Source organism: Melanerpes formicivorus, unplaced genomic scaffold (assembly GCF_026170545.1).
Source record: "Melanerpes formicivorus ecotype bairdi unplaced genomic scaffold, bMelFor1.0.p_v2 SCAF_7, whole genome shotgun sequence".
Taxonomy (NCBI): domain Eukaryota; kingdom Metazoa; phylum Chordata; class Aves; order Piciformes; family Picidae; genus Melanerpes; species Melanerpes formicivorus.
In genome coordinates, this window is record NW_027142359.1 from 27,475,426 (window position 1) to 27,492,172 (window position 16,747).

At 54.5% G+C, this 16,747-nt stretch overlaps 2 protein-coding genes and 5 non-coding genes across 7 annotated transcripts; 6 read left to right on the forward strand and 1 right to left on the reverse strand.

Annotated features, from left to right (window-relative positions):
* Positions 1-701: 701 nt before the first annotated feature.
* On the forward strand, positions 702-5,698 carry RPS8 (ribosomal protein S8). Its single transcript, XM_068141584.1, has 6 exons — positions 702-783; positions 1,666-1,772; positions 2,133-2,232; positions 3,579-3,754; positions 4,651-4,780; positions 5,534-5,698. The coding sequence occupies exons 1-6, from the start codon at positions 780-782 to the stop codon at positions 5,641-5,643; spliced, it is 627 nt and encodes a 208-aa protein (XP_067997685.1). The 5' UTR covers positions 702-779; the 3' UTR covers positions 5,644-5,698.
* LOC137442682 (small nucleolar RNA SNORD55/SNORD39) lies at positions 1,515-1,599 on the forward strand. The gene has a single exon (XR_010987735.1). It is a non-coding gene; the product is annotated as a small nucleolar RNA SNORD55/SNORD39 (small nucleolar RNA).
* LOC137442686 (small nucleolar RNA SNORD46) lies at positions 1,947-2,050 on the forward strand. Its single transcript, XR_010987739.1, has one exon. It is a non-coding gene; the product is annotated as a small nucleolar RNA SNORD46 (small nucleolar RNA).
* LOC137442683 (small nucleolar RNA SNORD38) lies at positions 3,994-4,066 on the forward strand. Its single transcript, XR_010987736.1, has one exon. It is a non-coding gene; the product is annotated as a small nucleolar RNA SNORD38 (small nucleolar RNA).
* Positions 5,256-5,326, forward strand: LOC137442684 (small nucleolar RNA SNORD38). The gene has a single exon (XR_010987737.1). It is a non-coding gene; the product is annotated as a small nucleolar RNA SNORD38 (small nucleolar RNA).
* Positions 5,699-6,324: 626 nt separating the features above from the next.
* LOC137442692 (small nucleolar RNA SNORA35) lies at positions 6,325-6,454 on the forward strand. Its single transcript, XR_010987745.1, has one exon. It is a non-coding gene; the product is annotated as a small nucleolar RNA SNORA35 (small nucleolar RNA).
* A 4,495-nt stretch (positions 6,455-10,949) lies between these two features.
* Positions 10,950-13,158, reverse strand: LOC137442189 (uncharacterized). The gene is made up of 2 exons (XM_068140524.1): positions 13,117-13,158; positions 10,950-12,848 (listed from the first exon to the last, which is right to left on the reverse strand). Exons 1-2 carry the CDS (start codon positions 13,133-13,135, stop codon positions 11,614-11,616), a joined length of 1,254 nt encoding a protein of 417 aa, XP_067996625.1. The 5' UTR covers positions 13,136-13,158; the 3' UTR covers positions 10,950-11,613.
* Positions 13,159-16,747: the final 3,589 nt, after the last annotated feature.

Consider the following 16,747-nt stretch of genomic DNA (forward strand, 5'->3'; position numbering starts at 1 on the left):
TCTTACTCGCTTCACGTTAAAGGTTTGGCTTCTCTTAAACTCTTAGCCTATGCCCATAGCGTGAGTGGTTTACATCGGGCAGGAGTCTCCTAGCTAGGAGGTGGGGGGTTGATAGCGTCCTAAACTAAGCCTCATTACAAACCTATTTTCGAGACAAAGAACTGACTACACTGTTCGGTAACACTCTTTACGTGTTTGCCCAGAGTGTTTTAACAATCAAGGCCATCCCGACTACAAATTCCTTACTTAATGATGCCGGTATGTGGTTTAAAGGAACGTTTTAAGCCCAAGCACACACGCTTCTTTGGTTCAAGAGTTCAGATTCCCTCAGTAACAGCACCAATGATTCCTATACCACTGAACACCCCACGGTCCCCGGCGCCGTGCATGGCCACAGCCCGCGGGGCGCCGGGGCTGCCCCGTGGCATTGGTGAGGTGACCCGTGGGGTAGGAACACCAAGCATGGGACATACGAGCCCCTGGCACTCCTGCCCTCCCCGCCGGGCCCGCAGGCTGGAGGCGGGGGCCGCCCGTGCCCCGCTGGCGCAGCCCCAAGGCTCACACACGCTGATGCACAGTAACACACACAGAGACAAACCGCCCGCCCATTGCCCGCCGGCTCCGCCCATTGCCCGCTGGCTCCGCCCAGCGCCGCGCTGTCGCCAGGCAACGGCGCACCTCCCTCACCACGGCGCGGTTACGTCACGGCCTCGCGAGAGCTCGCCCCGCCATACCGCCCCGTGAGCCTTTGCCCCGCCTCTTTGCGCTAGTGCTGCACCATGGGTGAGTGGGGCGCTGAGAGGCCTGGTCACCATCCACCGCCATCCGCTCGCTGTGCCGCCGCTGCCTGCCCCATCCTTTACCGGGTGACGGCGGAGGCTGCTGCCAGCTCGCACTGCTCGCCTTTGGGGACGACCGCCACGGCGCCGAGCTGCTGGTGCGAGGAGGATGACCAGGCCCAACATGGCGATGGGATTGGTGGGGGGGGGGGAGGGGACGGCTTCGCCTTGCCTTGCTGTAGGTGCCGAGCTCTAGGCTGGCTTTCGGCGCCGCTGGGGCCGTAGTACTCGGGGTTCTGAAGGAAGTACTTCCCGCAGGAGCTCTGCGGATGAGGTGGGACGGCTTTCAGAGGCGACGCGTTAGGGGATGTGGGGTGGAGGGTGGCACTGTACCTAGCTGCATGGCAGAGGTTTGTAGGGGAAACAGGAGATGGAGAGTGATGGGGAGGTAGTTTCTAAGGGGTGCCCAGCAGGCTGTTGGGGTGTGTCGTTTGGGCCCGGCAGATGGGTGGGACGGAGGTTCTTTTCCATATGATCTGCCAGACCTAGAGGATAATTCAGGGTGTTTCCTATAGTGGACCTATACAAGTACCTTGGGATGAAATACTTGCATACGGTGCCCAGTACATGAGGTAAGTTGGGAGGCTGCTTGGCAAAGGGATACGATCAGACACGGTGGAGGGAGGTTGTCTGCTTTGTATAGCTGTGCTGGAAGGGAGGAGGTCGAGGCGGATCTGAGTATCAATGATGAAGCTTCTCTGACTGCTGCATAAGGCTGAGTGCACTGTGCGGATACCAACCTTGGAGAGCTGAGGACTCAGAACCCTGTTTTGCCATGATGAGCTGGGCTCCTGATCCTGCTCTGACCACATTGCTTTCCGTTCAGGCATCTCTAGGGACAACTGGCACAAGCGTCGCAAGACCGGGGGCAAGAGGAAGCCTTATCACAAGAAGAGGAAGTATGAGTTGGGGCGACCTCCTGCCAACACTAAGGTGGGTGCTTAGAGGAGGGTGGTCAGTAGTGCTACTTTTAAACTAGGATTGCTGTTTGTGTGCTGTTAGAGGCTGTGGTTCATGAGTGCTTACTTATCCATCACTGCTTCTCTCAAAGGTGGTGCTTTCCCTCATGCCTGCAGGAAATAGTGGTGGACTTTGGCAATAAGAGGCAATTGGAATGATGAAACTTTCTCCTTAGGTAGATGCAACAGACCGTTTTGGTCACTTACAGCATCTGCCGATGCTGGGGTCTGTCATAGTTACACTGACCACATTGCCTTTGAGCTTAGGACTTTGTTGGGCTCCTGTGCGGTGTTCCAGCACCGCCATCAACCTGTTGTTTGGTTCTCACCACAGATTGGCCCACGTCGAATTCATACAGTGAGGGTTCGTGGTGGAAACAAGAAGTACCGCGCCCTTCGGTTGGATGTTGGCAACTTCTCCTGGGGATCTGAATGTAAGCACATCCTGAGCCTTAGGTGTTGGAAAGGAAAAGTCTTCTGCGGCTGTGCTGGTTCCTGCTGCTGCTGCAGAGTAGAGGGAATGATGGTGCAAATGTGAGTTTGTAGGCTGGGCTCAAACGTTGGGGAGTTTGCAGGACTGGTTCTGAAGCAGCATGCATAGTGATGATAACTTTGACCTTAATGTGGCTTTAGGAGACTTGAATGTCTGCTAAGATCACAGTGATTGGAGTGTCATAGTTACACTGAGTGACATGCTCACTTCACCTTTTTACTGGGGAGAGGGGAAGTACAGAGGAGCAGAAAACCCTAAAAATGGGTAGCTCCTCATAAGGGCAGCTTCTTTGTTTATTGATGAAGGCTTACTGAAATTTGGGTGATGCTGTGCAACACCGAGGGGTGCAGAGGGTTTTTCTGAGAGGACCTGTCCCTAGGACAATGCCACAGCAGATTAGCAGATGCAGTTTACTCCATGCTCCTGTTTTGCTAAGCAGAAAGCACAGTAGCAACAGAGGAGCCCCAAGCAAGGTGGGCTTTCTTTGAATCACAAGCTGTAAGCTATGTGACTTGATCCTGGGTGTGGTCATTGTTGCTCAGTATGAAAGTAAAACCAGAAGTTAGTGAGGTAGCTAACGCTTGAGGGCAGAGGGATACACTCATTCCTTAGTCTTCACAGAGTGCTTCCATGCTGTGAAAAGTGCCATTATTCACAGGGCAGCATTACAGAGGTGAGGGGGCTGCACATGCTTAGCAGAGCGAGGGTGATCTGCATGAGCATAGAGGAAAAAACCTATCTTGTGCCTGGCCTTTAGATACAGAGAGAGCTATTCCTGGTGTGTGGGTGACTGCTAAACATTGAGTGTCTAAGACTGAATGCTTCAGGTAGATGTTGAAGGATGAGAACACCACCTTTTCTTCTGAGTTTGCTCATAAACTCTGGTCTTACAGAAACAGTTCCCAGCATGTGTTGCAGAGCAGTCCTATTCAACATGACTTAATTCAGCAGCTCCAGGAAGAATATGCAGCCCTGTCTGATGTTAGCTGGCATCTACTGAGGCATCTTCCACTCTAGAAATTTTAGTATTGCCTAGTCTTATATGGGATAAGTTCCAGCAAGGCCACAGATCCTAGCTTTTCGTTTGGGTTGAGTCAGTTTCTGTCATAGCAGCAGAGAGCTGGGCTGATGAAAGGTAGATGCATCTCTTAGTTAAATTTAATTCAGTGCCAGGGAAGGTGAAGCTGTTTGTTGGGCTGATGTGTGTCAGGTGGTGTGAGATGCTGTGAACTGTATTCTCAGTTGTCTGGTCCCTGTAGGTTTGAATTAATGTTCTTGTTTTGAAAGGCTGCACTCGAAAGACCAGGATCATTGACGTTGTCTACAACGCTTCCAACAACGAACTGGTGCGGACAAAGACCCTGGTGAAGAACTGCATTGTTCTGGTTGACAGCACCCCCTACCGGCAGTGGTATGAATCCCACTACGCCTTGCCCCTTGGACGCAAGAAGGGCGCCAAACTGGTACGTCAGGCGTTGGCATTTGACCCCTTGCAGGCCGGAGTCTGCCCTGCCAGAGGCAGTTAGGCATCAGGAGTGGGCAGTGTATGCCACAGTATTACTGGGTACCCATCAGTGATAAAATTGGCTATCTGAGCTGCATGCCCATCAGCTCCCAGGATGAGTCTGACTCTCTTAATGGACTGTTCAGCACCATGCAGCTCCCATTGGTGCACAAGGACCTGCCTCTCAATCTCTTTGGTCTTCTAATGATGATACTTTTGTCCAGTTCTGCTACTGATGGGAGAGCGATGACATACTGTGATGCTGAGGAAGACCTGCAGGTCAGGTCCTTGTGCTGGAGAATGATTGCTTCAAGAAGCTGGTGGATTGCTAGCTGAAATTCATGTGTTTGTGTCTTTAAATAACCCAGACCCATTGTCTTTTAAGATCCAAACTTCAGACTGCTGGCAGGTGTTTAAACCCCTATATGTAACACTCTGCTTAAGGTTGTTTCTTTACATCAAAAACAAAGCATTGGCCACCGTGCAGGTCAGAAGCACAGTGAGAGCTGTAGCCTGTCTGCCAGGGCTTGCACCACATGTAGTGGTCTCTTCATGTGTGGAGAGAGGGAAGGAGCAGCCCTTTTTTTTTTGAGAAGGATTGTGGTTTCATTTATCTGAGAGCATCATGCTTTGTCAGCATCATTAGCAACATGGCATTTCTTGGCCTCAAAAGTGAAATGCCCTGCTTGGTTCTGTGAGGTGGAAGGTTACTTGTACCTCTCCCAGGTACAACTTGGGGGAACAGTACAGTGTTGAGAGTATAGGGGTCTCCTTCACAGTAGTGGGTACTTCCTGTGCTACCAGCAGGTGGATAGTTGTTTAACTTGGTCTTCACTTCTGGTCTTATTTTTTCAGACTCCTGAAGAAGAGGAAATCTTGAACAAGAAGCGTTCAAAGAAGATCCAGAAGAAATACGACGAGCGAAAGAAGAATGCCAAGATAGCAAATATTCTTGAGGAGCAGTTCCAGCAAGGAAAGCTACTTGGTGAGTCCCTGGCAGCATCAGCATAGGTGTGAGCAAAGGAGTCAGGACACAAACAGGCAGAGCAGATCTCACTCTTGCTCTTGGGATCATATGAAGTTCTGCTCTCTGTGATAAAACCAACTGCAGGGTGAAAGCAATGAGGAGCTTTCCATATCTGCAGGGTGAAAGCAATGAGGAGCTTTCCATATCTGCAGGAGTATTTTCTGGGTCTTAAATGTGACTTGTTTTTTGTCCTCTTTGAGGATACCTCACTTCTGGCAGGAAGGGGAAATTCTGGAGCATGAGCTGGTACGTGTCCCAGCCAGGCTTCTGGAGTCAGTTATTCCTGGTTAGCCTTGGAGAAAAGTAATGGGGCTCAAGACTTGGAAAATGGTCAAAAAGCCATGGGCTGCCCTGTGTGTCAGGGAGGTCGCCTGCAAATATAACAGATTTGACTAATTTCAAGTTCTGGGGAAGGGCTGAGCATTCTGAAGTCTTTTGATGATGAGACCTTTGTCCAGTTCTGCTACTGAACTCCAGCGATGACACTTTGGAAATCTGAAGAAGACTTCATTGTCTAGGTACTCAGTCCAGCAGAGAGCGTGATGCCCTAGGGAGAGGTACTGGAGCCAGGACATCAACTGGTGTTACCTGTTACTGCTCACATGCTCATCTGTGCTTCTGCAGAGACTGACTGCAGTGGTTACTGCACTGTGTATGTACTGGGGGTGGTGAATTACTAAATGTCTTTAACTGGGTGGCTTCTCCTTCCAGCCTGCATTGCCTCCAGACCTGGACAGTGTGGCCGAGCTGATGGCTACGTGTTGGAAGGCAAGGAATTGGAGTTCTACTTGAGGAAGATCAAGGCCAGAAAAGGCAAATGAATAAACAAATACTCTGCTGAGAGAACGAATAAAACCAAGCCTCCTACAGTAAAAAGTTGTGTGCTCGTTTGTGTGTGCAGGGTGGAGGGGCTTAGGAAGCTCCTGGCACCTGTAAAGTGTGAAGGAAGAAGGAGAAGGATCTCTTCCTGGAACAAGGGAGTGCTTTTGCCTACAGGCAAGCTGTCCACCCTGCGTGGCCTCAAAACGTCGTAATGAGTTCTAGGACAAGGACTTAATGAGCTATGTTGGGTGTGTAAGAGTTGTCAGGCTTGGCTGGAGAAATTATGACTGGAAACCTGCTCACAGGAGGAGAGTGGAAACATCCATCCCCACTAGAGTTCTAGGAGCTGCCCAGGTCTGGCCAAGCACACATCCCCTTCTTCCTGTGGTGTGTTAGGTCAGCACATGCTGCATTTGGGGTCTTGGAGTGAGGTCAGTGGGCACAAAGGGCCTGCTGTCCAGGGAGCAGTTCTGTAGCTACAGCCCTGTGCTGCTTAGACTGCATTTTTGCTAAGCCTGGCTGAAAACTCGTGCTTGTAGCCTTTGTAGCTGGTGCCTTCTGCCTCTGCTTTCCAGATAACATACATGTGGTTTGGGCCAGCAGCCCCTTTTACCATGGCCTGGTGTTTCCTGCCTGGTTGTATGACTGCTTTCAGGGTCCAGTATCTTAACCCAACTTGGCTGCACTGCTCAGTGACCAGCTGGTCTTCCCTTGACCTCCTTGGTCTCATTGCAGTGCAAGATAAATTCCTTCTAGCAGAAGGTGCAGGCTCTTGCTATGGTCTGTCCCTTTCGAAAGCTGGGTACAAACTCTACCTTTCTCCCCTGTCACTCAGTGGAAGGGGAAAGCTGTGTGGAACAAAAGTGTGGTTTAGGGTTTGCAACGTTGCCAAATACTTTGTACAGGTACTGAAGTTGGGAACCCATTTATGGCTGGTCCTGGGGCCATGGGGCAGGCCTGACTCATGTGCCTGCTATGTGGACAAGTTGCACACTTCACCCCACTTCTGTGTTTTTCTAAAAGCCTCATTTATCTGTAGGAGCATTCTGGTGCAAGGCAGGCTGCTTGTTCAGAGATAGAAATGGTGACACTGGAGCTGCAGGCAAAGGGTCTAATTGTCTTGTCCTGAGCCGAGCTGTGGGGTAAGCCATGTCTCAGTACTGTTAAAACACAGACTGCCTGCCCTGCAAACAGATTCTACTTGGTGTTTTTAAGTTCTTGCTGTGATGCTCTGCCTTGGCTGCAGGAGTTGCCCTCAGGCTCATGGAGCCTGGGCCGTGTGGCCTCATCCTTTGCTGGCAGGGAGCTGGGGATGGGTGGGTGCTGCAGATGGGGACATGCACCTGCCCCATCAGAAAGCAGGACCTGTCCCCTCATGGCCACAGCAGCACGACTGTCCTCTGGTGGGTGTGTGGTGGCACTGCCTCGCAGCTTGGGTCTGTGCTCCCGTGGACACTGCGGACAGAGTTGTGCCCAGCTGGGTGCAGCTGAAGGCCCTGGCAGCATGACCTGGGCTCGGCAGAACGTTTGCACAAGCATATTTCTTCTCCATAGTGATCTTGGGTAAACTTTCCCTGCTCCCTAGCAACGCCTGTGTTACAGAGAGGTGGGGCCAAGGCAATAAAGGGCTCTTGGGAGGCATGCGTCACAGCTGCTTCCTTCGAGAGTTTCCTCCGCCCTTACACTCCACAGAGTGCAAACAAGTTTCAGGGTGTTTCTGAGGGACTTTGCACAGATGGGGAAACTGAAGCAAGTGCCTATTCGGTGTCAGCAGGAGCTGTAAACTTGGCCCCTGCTGGGCAGGATTATGGTCTGAACTTACTGCTCTGAAAGATGGAAGTTCTCAAGGGCAATGGCCCATGGGAATGAAAGCTGTGCCTGTTGCCCACTGGAGCCATGCTGTAGGTATGACATGGGAACAGAATGATGGCATCTGGCTTTCAAGGTGGCACAGGCTGTGGGTTCTCCTCCAGCTTGGCCTCAGGGTATGTGGTTTCTGGTCTGGTCCTTGCATAACTGCATGGATGTACACAGGGATTGACCTGCCTGGGAGCAGATGAATCTGCCATGTGCTGAGACAGACATGGGCAGTTTTACTCTGTCTGGGTTTGTGAGGTGCCAAAAGCTGGTTAAGGACCATTACCACTTCTGCAAGTAGGTGGGAGGGATGACCTCCTTTCAAAGCTACTTTTCACATAATGAGCAGCCAGCAGTGTAACCCAGGCTGGGTCACTTGACATCCGGAGTGCTGTTCCTTGCTGTCTGGTGGCTCTCTTAGCTCCACATGGTATTAACTTTGGGGTGTTTTCACAGGACATAGTTCAACACAGAAAGAGACCTCGTAGTTATGTTTTAACAGGTCCAGCAGTGGCTCAGAGGGTAGGAAGGGAGGAGCTTCAAAGGCAAATAGGCTTTGGGAAAGGAGGGCTTGTAGGAGAGGGAGATTTTTAACAGCTCTGCTGAAACCTTCAGGTTAGAAGCACTTCTCCAAGTATGGGAGCCCTCCCACAGAGACTGAAAGCATCTTCATTCCTTTGTTGTTTCTGGCTGTATCAATTGGTCTAATACCCCACAGTTGTCACTGGTGTCAGCCCTTCCCTTGCTTGGGGTCTGGGCTGTGCCCTGAGCTGGACCATTTGGAGTAGGTGGTCAGCTGCAAGCTGGTGGCGTCATCACACAGACAGGATGAATCCTGCAGTTTTGGGACTATTGTTGAAGACTGTCTGGCCAATCCCAAACCCACCAGGAGCTTCCCAAGAACCTGGTGACACAGCTTGGCTTGGGGATTTGTGGCAAAAGACCTGGCAATGTCCTGCTTCTGGACAGAGTGTTTGAGGAAGGTGTTAAGGGACAGAGAGCTTTTTGTTTGACACTGTCATTGCCTTGGGGCAGAAAAGGGGTGCTTTTGGGGCAGCTTCAGGGTTCCCAGGTCTCCAGGCAATCAGTCCCAGCACTGTTGCTGGATGGTTCCTTCACCTGGGTCAACAGCAGTTGCTTTCCCAGTGTTTTGGAGGCCTCTGGCACCTGGGTCCCCACGAGGTGACTGCCAGCCATGGTGGTCTCACTGGCCTGGCCTTCTTCGTTCTCTGTCTCCTCCATACAGACCACCAATTCAGGGTCTTCAAAGCAGTCAGGGTAAGGGGAGGGGAAGTTGTCCACCCAGGGATGCCATAAGTGGGGATACCCTCAACTACCCCAGCTGAAGTTTTTGATGCCGGTGTCAGGGGATGCAGCAGCTAGGAAGCACCTGAGCAGAGGCATCTGGATGTGTGGCACACTCCACAAGGCCTCTGCTGGGTGGCCCTGCTCTGTGTCCTCACACATGCTGGGGGAGCATGGTGGGATGATGGGAATAGGCTGCCATCCTCCACAGGGATGTCCAGCACCACTTGTCACTTCCATTCCAATGCATTTGCAAGCAGGGAGTGGCTCTGGGAGGTCATGTCCCTGACCTACCGGCTCATTCATCACCCAGAGCAGCTCCCAAGCTCCACAGGGGCTAGGCAATGCTTTCCCAGGGGGGATTTGCTGTTTTCTGACTGTAATTGGGTCAGGAGGGACAAGCCCACTTATGCTATTGCTATGCTAAAGCACTCACCCTCTTTTAGTCCAGGCCCAGGACTAGACCATGCACTCGCCACATATTGAAGGTGGAAGCCCAGAAGGAGGGCTTCAAGATCTCAGCAGCTGTGGCTGTGGTGCAAGGAAGGCTGAGCTGTGGACTCACTTGTCTGTCATGGCTGGAGTCAGATTCTGGGACATGTCATCTATGGAGAGCAGAGACAGCTGGGCACAGCAAAGGCAGGGGACAGGAGATGCTTTGTGAGGACATGAACAGGACCAGTAGCTGCAGATGCTACACCTCAGCAGAAAGATCCTTCTCTTGCTGGCTGCCAGATAAACTGTGGAGAGCTGGGGTTCCTGCTACTGTCCAGGCTGCAGGGCCTGAGGATGTGCACTTGTTCCCACGCCAAGCACTGTGGCCCATCAGTAGAACTGCCCACTTGGTTGCCCTGCCCTTCCCACATCTGCTGCAAGCTGCTGCCCACTCCCTGTCTGCACCCTCCTGTCCTGCTGGTGCCTCTGCCACGCAGCTCCCCCACCATGGGTCCACATGGCCAAGACCTTCCCGTAAGGGATTGGAGCTGCCAGAAGCAGGGAACTCCAGGTTCATCACACCTTCCAGCCACTGGCCATGGACAGAGATTTAGTTGGGGGCTGTGAGTGTCAGAGCTGGGGAGGACCCAGTGGGGCAGTTTGGGTAATTCCCCTTTCCAGCCACAGCGTCTGAATTTAGGCTCCATGAGAAGGAGGAAAAAAAGGATGGAGGGTTGCATTGCTCCTGGAAGCCCTAGGAACTTGACACGGGTGCACAGGCAGAGCCAGCACCCAGGGATGGCTCTGCAACATTTCTGAAGCACAGGTGAAAAACACAAAACCACTCACCACTGTCCACATCAGCAACAGGCAGTGCCTGTGGGGGCAGCTCCAGCCCCTGGGGACGGCTGGCTGACCCTTGGCACTGTTGCAGATGCTGGGCCCTCCATGTCCCTAAGGGAGGACTTGGGAACAGCATGAGCTGGGCATGCTGAGATCCCTTGGGTGTCCCCTGGCTGCACAACCTGGCAGGGACTGGTGAAGGCACATTAAAGGCTGGCACTGAGCCACTTTCCCAGGGCCTAGGAGTGAGTGGGAAAGAAAAAAATCCAGCAGGACGTAAACCAGTGGGAAAGATCTGTGAGTGACAGCAAGACATGCAGGGAAATCATCCTTCCCTGGTACCCAGCCCACCCTGGGGCTGGTGCTGAGCACTGCCAGGGACTGTGGCTCATCCCACCATGGGCTGCTGGAGGCCAAGCTGTACTCCACAGGAAACTCTGCTTCCTTTGCCGGCTGGAGCACCACGTCCGCCCTGCCTGGCTCCCTCCCTTCCTGCCTGGGCACAGCGCCTGGCCCAGGCTCGGGACAGCTCCAGTGTGGATCAGGGTGGCTGCTGGGGCTTCCAGCCTGGGAAATGTTCCCCTGGACAGCAACAACAGGGCTCAAGGGTGCCTGCATCCCCTAAGCCCAGAGAAGGGCTGGAGAATCCACGGGTGAGACTTGCCAGAAGGTGCCTGTACAGAGGCTGATTTACAGCTTAGTCCCACAAGTCCCTACCCTGGCCAGGAAACGTGACATTTACAGCAGGCTGACACCTTCCCTGGATGAGTTGCAACCCATGGTGCAAAGCAAAGGCTCCACTCACCTTCAGCCAGTGCCCAGTTCCGCTGGGTTGGCAGAGCAGGCCTGGAACTGTTGGGTGAAACATGCTGGAGCACCACCCACCGATAAGGAGGGGAGATGGGATACAAGCAAAGCTCCCCATCCCTGCACTCCCCCACATCCCATCAGCTGGCTCCCCACTACCCCCCATCACACAGACACAAGAATGGAGCCACACTGTCTGGAGTAAAATGATTTATTTCTTATTGAGAACTGCATCCCTGCTTGGAAGAACATGGGGCAGGGGAGGCTGTGAGGGACTCCTTCCCATGGGCCTCTGTGTTCATGTGCACCCTGCACCCCTGCTCACACCCACCCCACAGACCATGTAGGCAGAGCTAGTCCCATTCCTGAAACCCAGTGCTCTGTGGGTTGGGGAGCAGCAGGTCTGTGCCAGCTGCCATCTTTCTCCAATGAGAGAGGATGGTGGCCCTGCTTCCTAAAGACAGGCCTTGCTTCCTTTCCACATTCCTCATTGGACACTGGCTGGGTCCCCAGTGTCCACTCATACCTCTGCCCAGCTGAGCACCTGGCAAGTGAGAGATGCACATGGTACCACACGGGGAGGGATAGGAATTTTGGGGTGCAGCTTTGCAAGCAGCCACTGTAAACCACAGCAGGACAGTTTGTGCCTTTCCTGCTCTGCTAGCTTTCACTCTGGCTTGGCACCATCCTGACATGTCCCTAATACAGACCCAGTCCTGGCATCAGTGTAGGTCTATGCTCTCATACTCCAGGTTGTCCGAGTCCTCCAGCTCAATGCCAGGTACCAGGTTGTAATAGTTGGTTGACTGACTCAAGTACATCTTCTCTCGGTTGGCAGAGTCCTTCAGGACTTCACTCACACTGACAGTGTCCACCTCTGGCTCACTGCTCCCCAGCTCCTCTGCCCTCGGTGCTGGGTTGCCCCACTGCCTGCCCAGACCCATCCCCCTCTGCACTTCATGGGTTGGCACCTGGGAACTGCAGGAGGATCCCACCTGGATCTCCACCTCCTCATAGAGGTCTTTGCTGCTGTCCAGTGGGTCTGCAGAGGGCTGAAGCAGGACCTGGCTCCTCAGCAGCACTTTCTTCTTGCTCTTAGAGGGGGTGACAGGCAGCTCATAGGGGACATAGTGGTGGGATTCTGCAAGCACCGGCATGTTTCCCCTCTCTGCTGTGGCCAGGTGGCTCTGGGACCTGCTCTGAAAGCTGTAGTTAGTCTTTCTCTTATGCCTGCAGAAGCACCAGGTGATGCTGGCAAGGATGAGGATGGAGGGCAAGCAGATGAAGAGGGCAGTTAGGCTGGGTGAGTGGCACAGCTTATCCCGGGGTATACTCTGGAGGTCCACACCGTGGTACCGCTCTGGTGTGTGGCAGATAACTTCAGCAGCCAGGCTGGTCCAACCCTCCAGATTGCTCAGGAGAGCACAGTTGCAGTCCCAGCTGTTGTTGGAGAGCTGGAGCTGGAGCAGAGATGGCTTCAGGAGGCTGGTGGGAAGGAAGGTCAGAGCGTTGAAACCCAGATAGACCTCCTGGACCTGGGTTGATGCTTTCAGGAAGGACTTGGGCAACTCCTGGAGCTGGTTGCTGTCCAAATAAAGGACCCTCAGATTAGGGGCGTCTTCCAGAAAGCTCCCAGGGAGACTTTCCAGCAGGTTGTGACTTAAGTGCAAGATCTCCAACTCAGGAGGAGCTCCCTGTGCATTACTGATATCCATGATGCCACAGTGCGAGAGGTAGAGCTCTCTCAGTCCCTGCACCCCTACCAGTGCACCCCAGTCCAGATGGGTGATGTTGGAGCTGGTGAAGTTGAGGCAGCAGCTCTCAGGCACTGGAGCCTCCCGGAAAGCCTGGAAGTCCATGAGCTCGGTGCAGTTGCAGCTTTGCGGTGCTGGGTCCAGAGCCAGGCCGGCAGCGAGCAGGAGACTGCCCCAGAGGGACACCGTCCCCAGCCCTGCGCCTGCGAGGAGAGCAGAGGGGATGGGTGACCGCCGGTGAGACAGCTCTCCCCGTGCTCCGGACCGCCGGCGAAGGGGTGAACCCCACTTCTCTCCCCCCTAGGGAAGGGGACCAGGTCCCCTCAGTCCCTCCGGGCGCCACCTCCTAGGTCTGCTGCTTCCCGCCCGCACGGAGCTGCCGCACACCCGACGCCTTGCTGCCCCGGCCGACTGCCCGCGAACCCTTGGGCTGTTTCCCCTCCCGCCCGGGGGTTCCCTGCCCGGCCTCACCTGCCGTCGCAAGCCCCATCCTCCGGGGCCGCTCCGCGTCCCGCCGTGCTCCCCGCCGGGCGCGGCCACCGGCTCCGCCTCGCTGCGGGGCGGCCCCGCCGCAGCCCGCCCGCCTCGGACCGGGCCCGCCTCACCTCCCCTCTGCGGGCGCTACTCTCCTTTCAGCCCCCTGTGCGCCGTCCCTTCCTGGTCTCCCGCCAGACGGACCCTCCAGCCACATTGTGCGGTGGCATCCTCCAAAACATGTTTGACCTCGGCATCCTACCGGCAGTCCCCCGCAGTGGCCCTCTTTCCTCTGCCCCTCCTCTAAACCACAGCCGTCTCCATCCTTTGCCCATCCCTCTCCTCTACATCCCCTAGAAGCAATGCCCCTTCCCAGCCTCCCAACTTTCCCCAATCTCTAATCCCGTCTGCCACCCCGACAAGATGTTTGTCCCTCCAGCTGCCTCCACACTCCACCATCAGCCCCCTAAGACCACGGAGAGGGGCCAGGCAGGGTTCTGCTGAGTTTGCCTCCATCCTGGGACAGCTCTGCTCAGCTGGTTCCCGCAGCTCCATGTACAGTGCTGCTCCCAGCCCCACTGGTTAGAGGATGCAGGCTGAACATGCTTGCAGGATAGGGACCAAGGGGGCCAGCCTCTCTCTCCATTACTGGACCTTTTACAAATTCTTTCCAGTCCTGGGCTGGGAAAGAGGAGCAGGAGCACCAGAACCCACAGGGAAAGCAGCTCTGGAGAGGGAAGCTGTATTTCCACACCCTGAAAGTTCCTGTGTTCTCACTGTGGTGTGAAGTGGCACGTGGCAAGGTACCAACAGTGCTTTGCTTTGGTGGCAGTGGGAAATGGGTGAGACAAGACCTGGCCCAAGTGCCTGTGCAGTGCTATGGTGCCAAAGCCTTGTGGGTTGATCACAACGGGGAAGGGCTCTGCTGGCCACTCTTCAGCCTGGCTTGGGTTGCAGGGTACTGGGACACTTTATGTATTGTATATCTTGGGTGCCTCAGAGGCCTGGCAAGTTCAACAGACCAGTAATAAAAGTACTGGGTTGTTTCAGCCACCCATCCTGAAGAATGCAGTAGAGTTTGAGAAGCCACCAGGCTTCAAGAATTTCTTGCCTTGATTTCACCCCTCTCCTGTGGCTCTCAGGGATGCTTCAGGCCCCAGTGGGAAAGCAGCAAGTGCCCTTGGCCCATCCCCATGTCCCATGCACTCCGCTCAGGTCTCTCCAAGACCCACAAACTCTGTCTGAGATGTGGGTTTCTGGTAGCAGGACCTGCCTCATGCTGCTGCAGGCACTGTCTCATGAGCAGCACATTTGGGGTGCCAGCACCTTGTGCTGTGCAGCAAATGCCGCAGCAATGAACCCTGCAGCAGGGATTTTTGCTGGGCAGCCCGGACAGGATGGGGAGGGACGGGACAGGGGGGGAAGCGGAGCATGAAGCAGGGAGGGAAGTGGGGCTTTCAGAGGCCGGGCTGCTGGGGTGGGACAAAGGAAATGGCTGTTCAGGACCTTGCGGAAAGGGAGGTGCCAGCAGCACAGCAGCTGGGGGGATGAGATTTGCCTCCCAGAGTGCCCCAGACATGGACACACAGCTCCAAATGGACACCCGTGGGCCAGAGCTTCCAGTTCCCCTGGTTCTGAGACAGCAGCTGAGCCGAAAGCCCTGTTACAGGAGACTTCAGAGGGCTCCTTGAGCCTCCTTGGGATGGATCCTACTTCCCAAGGAATACCTTCCAGCACTGGCATTTTACATACCACCACAGATTCATGTGCTTCCTCAATCCGGAGGGGTCCAGCTCTTTTTATCTTTCCCTCCAGGCAGCTTTGCCCAGATTTGCAACTTCCCCTCTGCACATCCTCAGCCAGCCCCTGGGGCAGGCTGGGCTTTGCTGGTGCTCCTGCTTCCTTCCCCAGCTCAGCTGAGGGACCAGACACCCTTTCCCCACTCCTCCTCGACAGCTGCAGCCCCAGGCTTTGCAGGAGCTCACTGGGTAAGAGTGCTGAGGAAGGGGAAAATCCATCTCCCGAGGAGGTCAAGGCTGTCACCCTTTTCCCAGGGAGCTCCCTTGCATCCCAGGCTGTTCAGGTGGTGGGACCTTGCAGAAACTGGGCTGGAGCCACACCAGGTCTGGGTACCATGGAGGATGGAGATTCTACAGCCTCTCTGGGCTGCTGTATTATTTTACCATGCTCACAAAGGAAAAAAGTTTCCTAATACCTATCTGGAATTTCCCTTGATGCAAATTGCATCTTGTGCCTATCCTAGTTTCACTGTACACCTCCCCAAAGCTCTTGTCTCCTTTTTGCTGTAACTCCATCTAAACAGCTGCAGGAAGCCAGAGGATCACCCAGAGCCTCCCCTTGCCCAGGCTGGGCAGGTTGTTGATGTTAAACCACATTTCCTCCCACCACCCCATCTCTGTGATGGGAAAACCCCAGTCTGCAATGCTCTGCATTTTTGTAGGCCCCAGCTGCAGAGGTTGGGGTCAGCTGTCAGGCTCCATTCCTCTTGGAAAGAGGAATGCCCTGTAAGACTGTGGGGTCCCTCCATGACAGCCAGTGGGGAGCAGGAGCAGAGGTCGTTAGCTCCTGTCCCTTGCTGATCTGCTCTGTGCCTTTGTGGGGAACCTCAAAGGCAAAACCAGTGCAGGTTGTCCCACCACCCCCAGGCAGGTCCCCTGGGGCTTCCCTGCACCCCTGGGTGCCTCCACCCACACGGTGCCTCCAGACGCTGACTCAGCTCTGCGGGGGGAGCTCCCGGCAGCCTTGAACTGGGGCCTCCACCGAAAAACCAGCACAGCCCCATGACACTGCCTGCACCAGGGGGGAGTTCTGGGGCCTTGGTGGAAACAGGCAGCATTCCCCAGGGGCAGCAGCCTCCTTGCCTACTCCTGGAGCATGTTTGCTGCTGGGTTTGCACATATTTCTTCTGCAAGAGCCGGAAACCTGATAAAAGAGCAGACAGATCCATCTCATTTCCTCTCTCCTTGCAGGCAGCTTCTCTGCAGAAAAAAAAAAGGGGCGGGGGGAAAGGGTTCATGCCCCCCACAGTTGGGGGAACATGGAGTTGTTTGTCTGGGAGTACTTGTGGAAAAGCCTCAGTGTATTCAGGAACAGAAGAGTGATCAGAGCCTTGAGCTGCCTCCGGGAAGAAGAGGTGGAGTGCAGAGCGGAGAAACTGAGGCACGGAATAGAAGATGTGTACATAAGTTACCCTGTACGCAGTATGGAGCAGGGGAAGGGCTGCAGGATCTGCTTTTGAAGTGCTCTCACAACGCTGCAACTCCAGGTGGATTTGTGGCCACCTCTGCCATCTCCCACACCCATGGACAAAAATAAATGTTTATCATCCTTCCACGGCCCCCTTTGGTGACACAGAGATATGTCTTCCCTATGATCATTAGAGAGCAGCACCACTACGGCACAGTGCCCAACCAACACTGCACACCTGGGCCACCACAGCCCACCTTGCAACACCACGGACCCTGGAGAGTCCAGGATGTGATGTTCTGGTGCTGGGGGGTGTCCCAGTGGGACAGTCTTGCAGGTTTCCAGTCCTGGATTAGCCACTGAGAGCACAGGGGACTGATGCTTTGGGACTGTTAGAGGGTCACTGGAACACAGGCTGCGC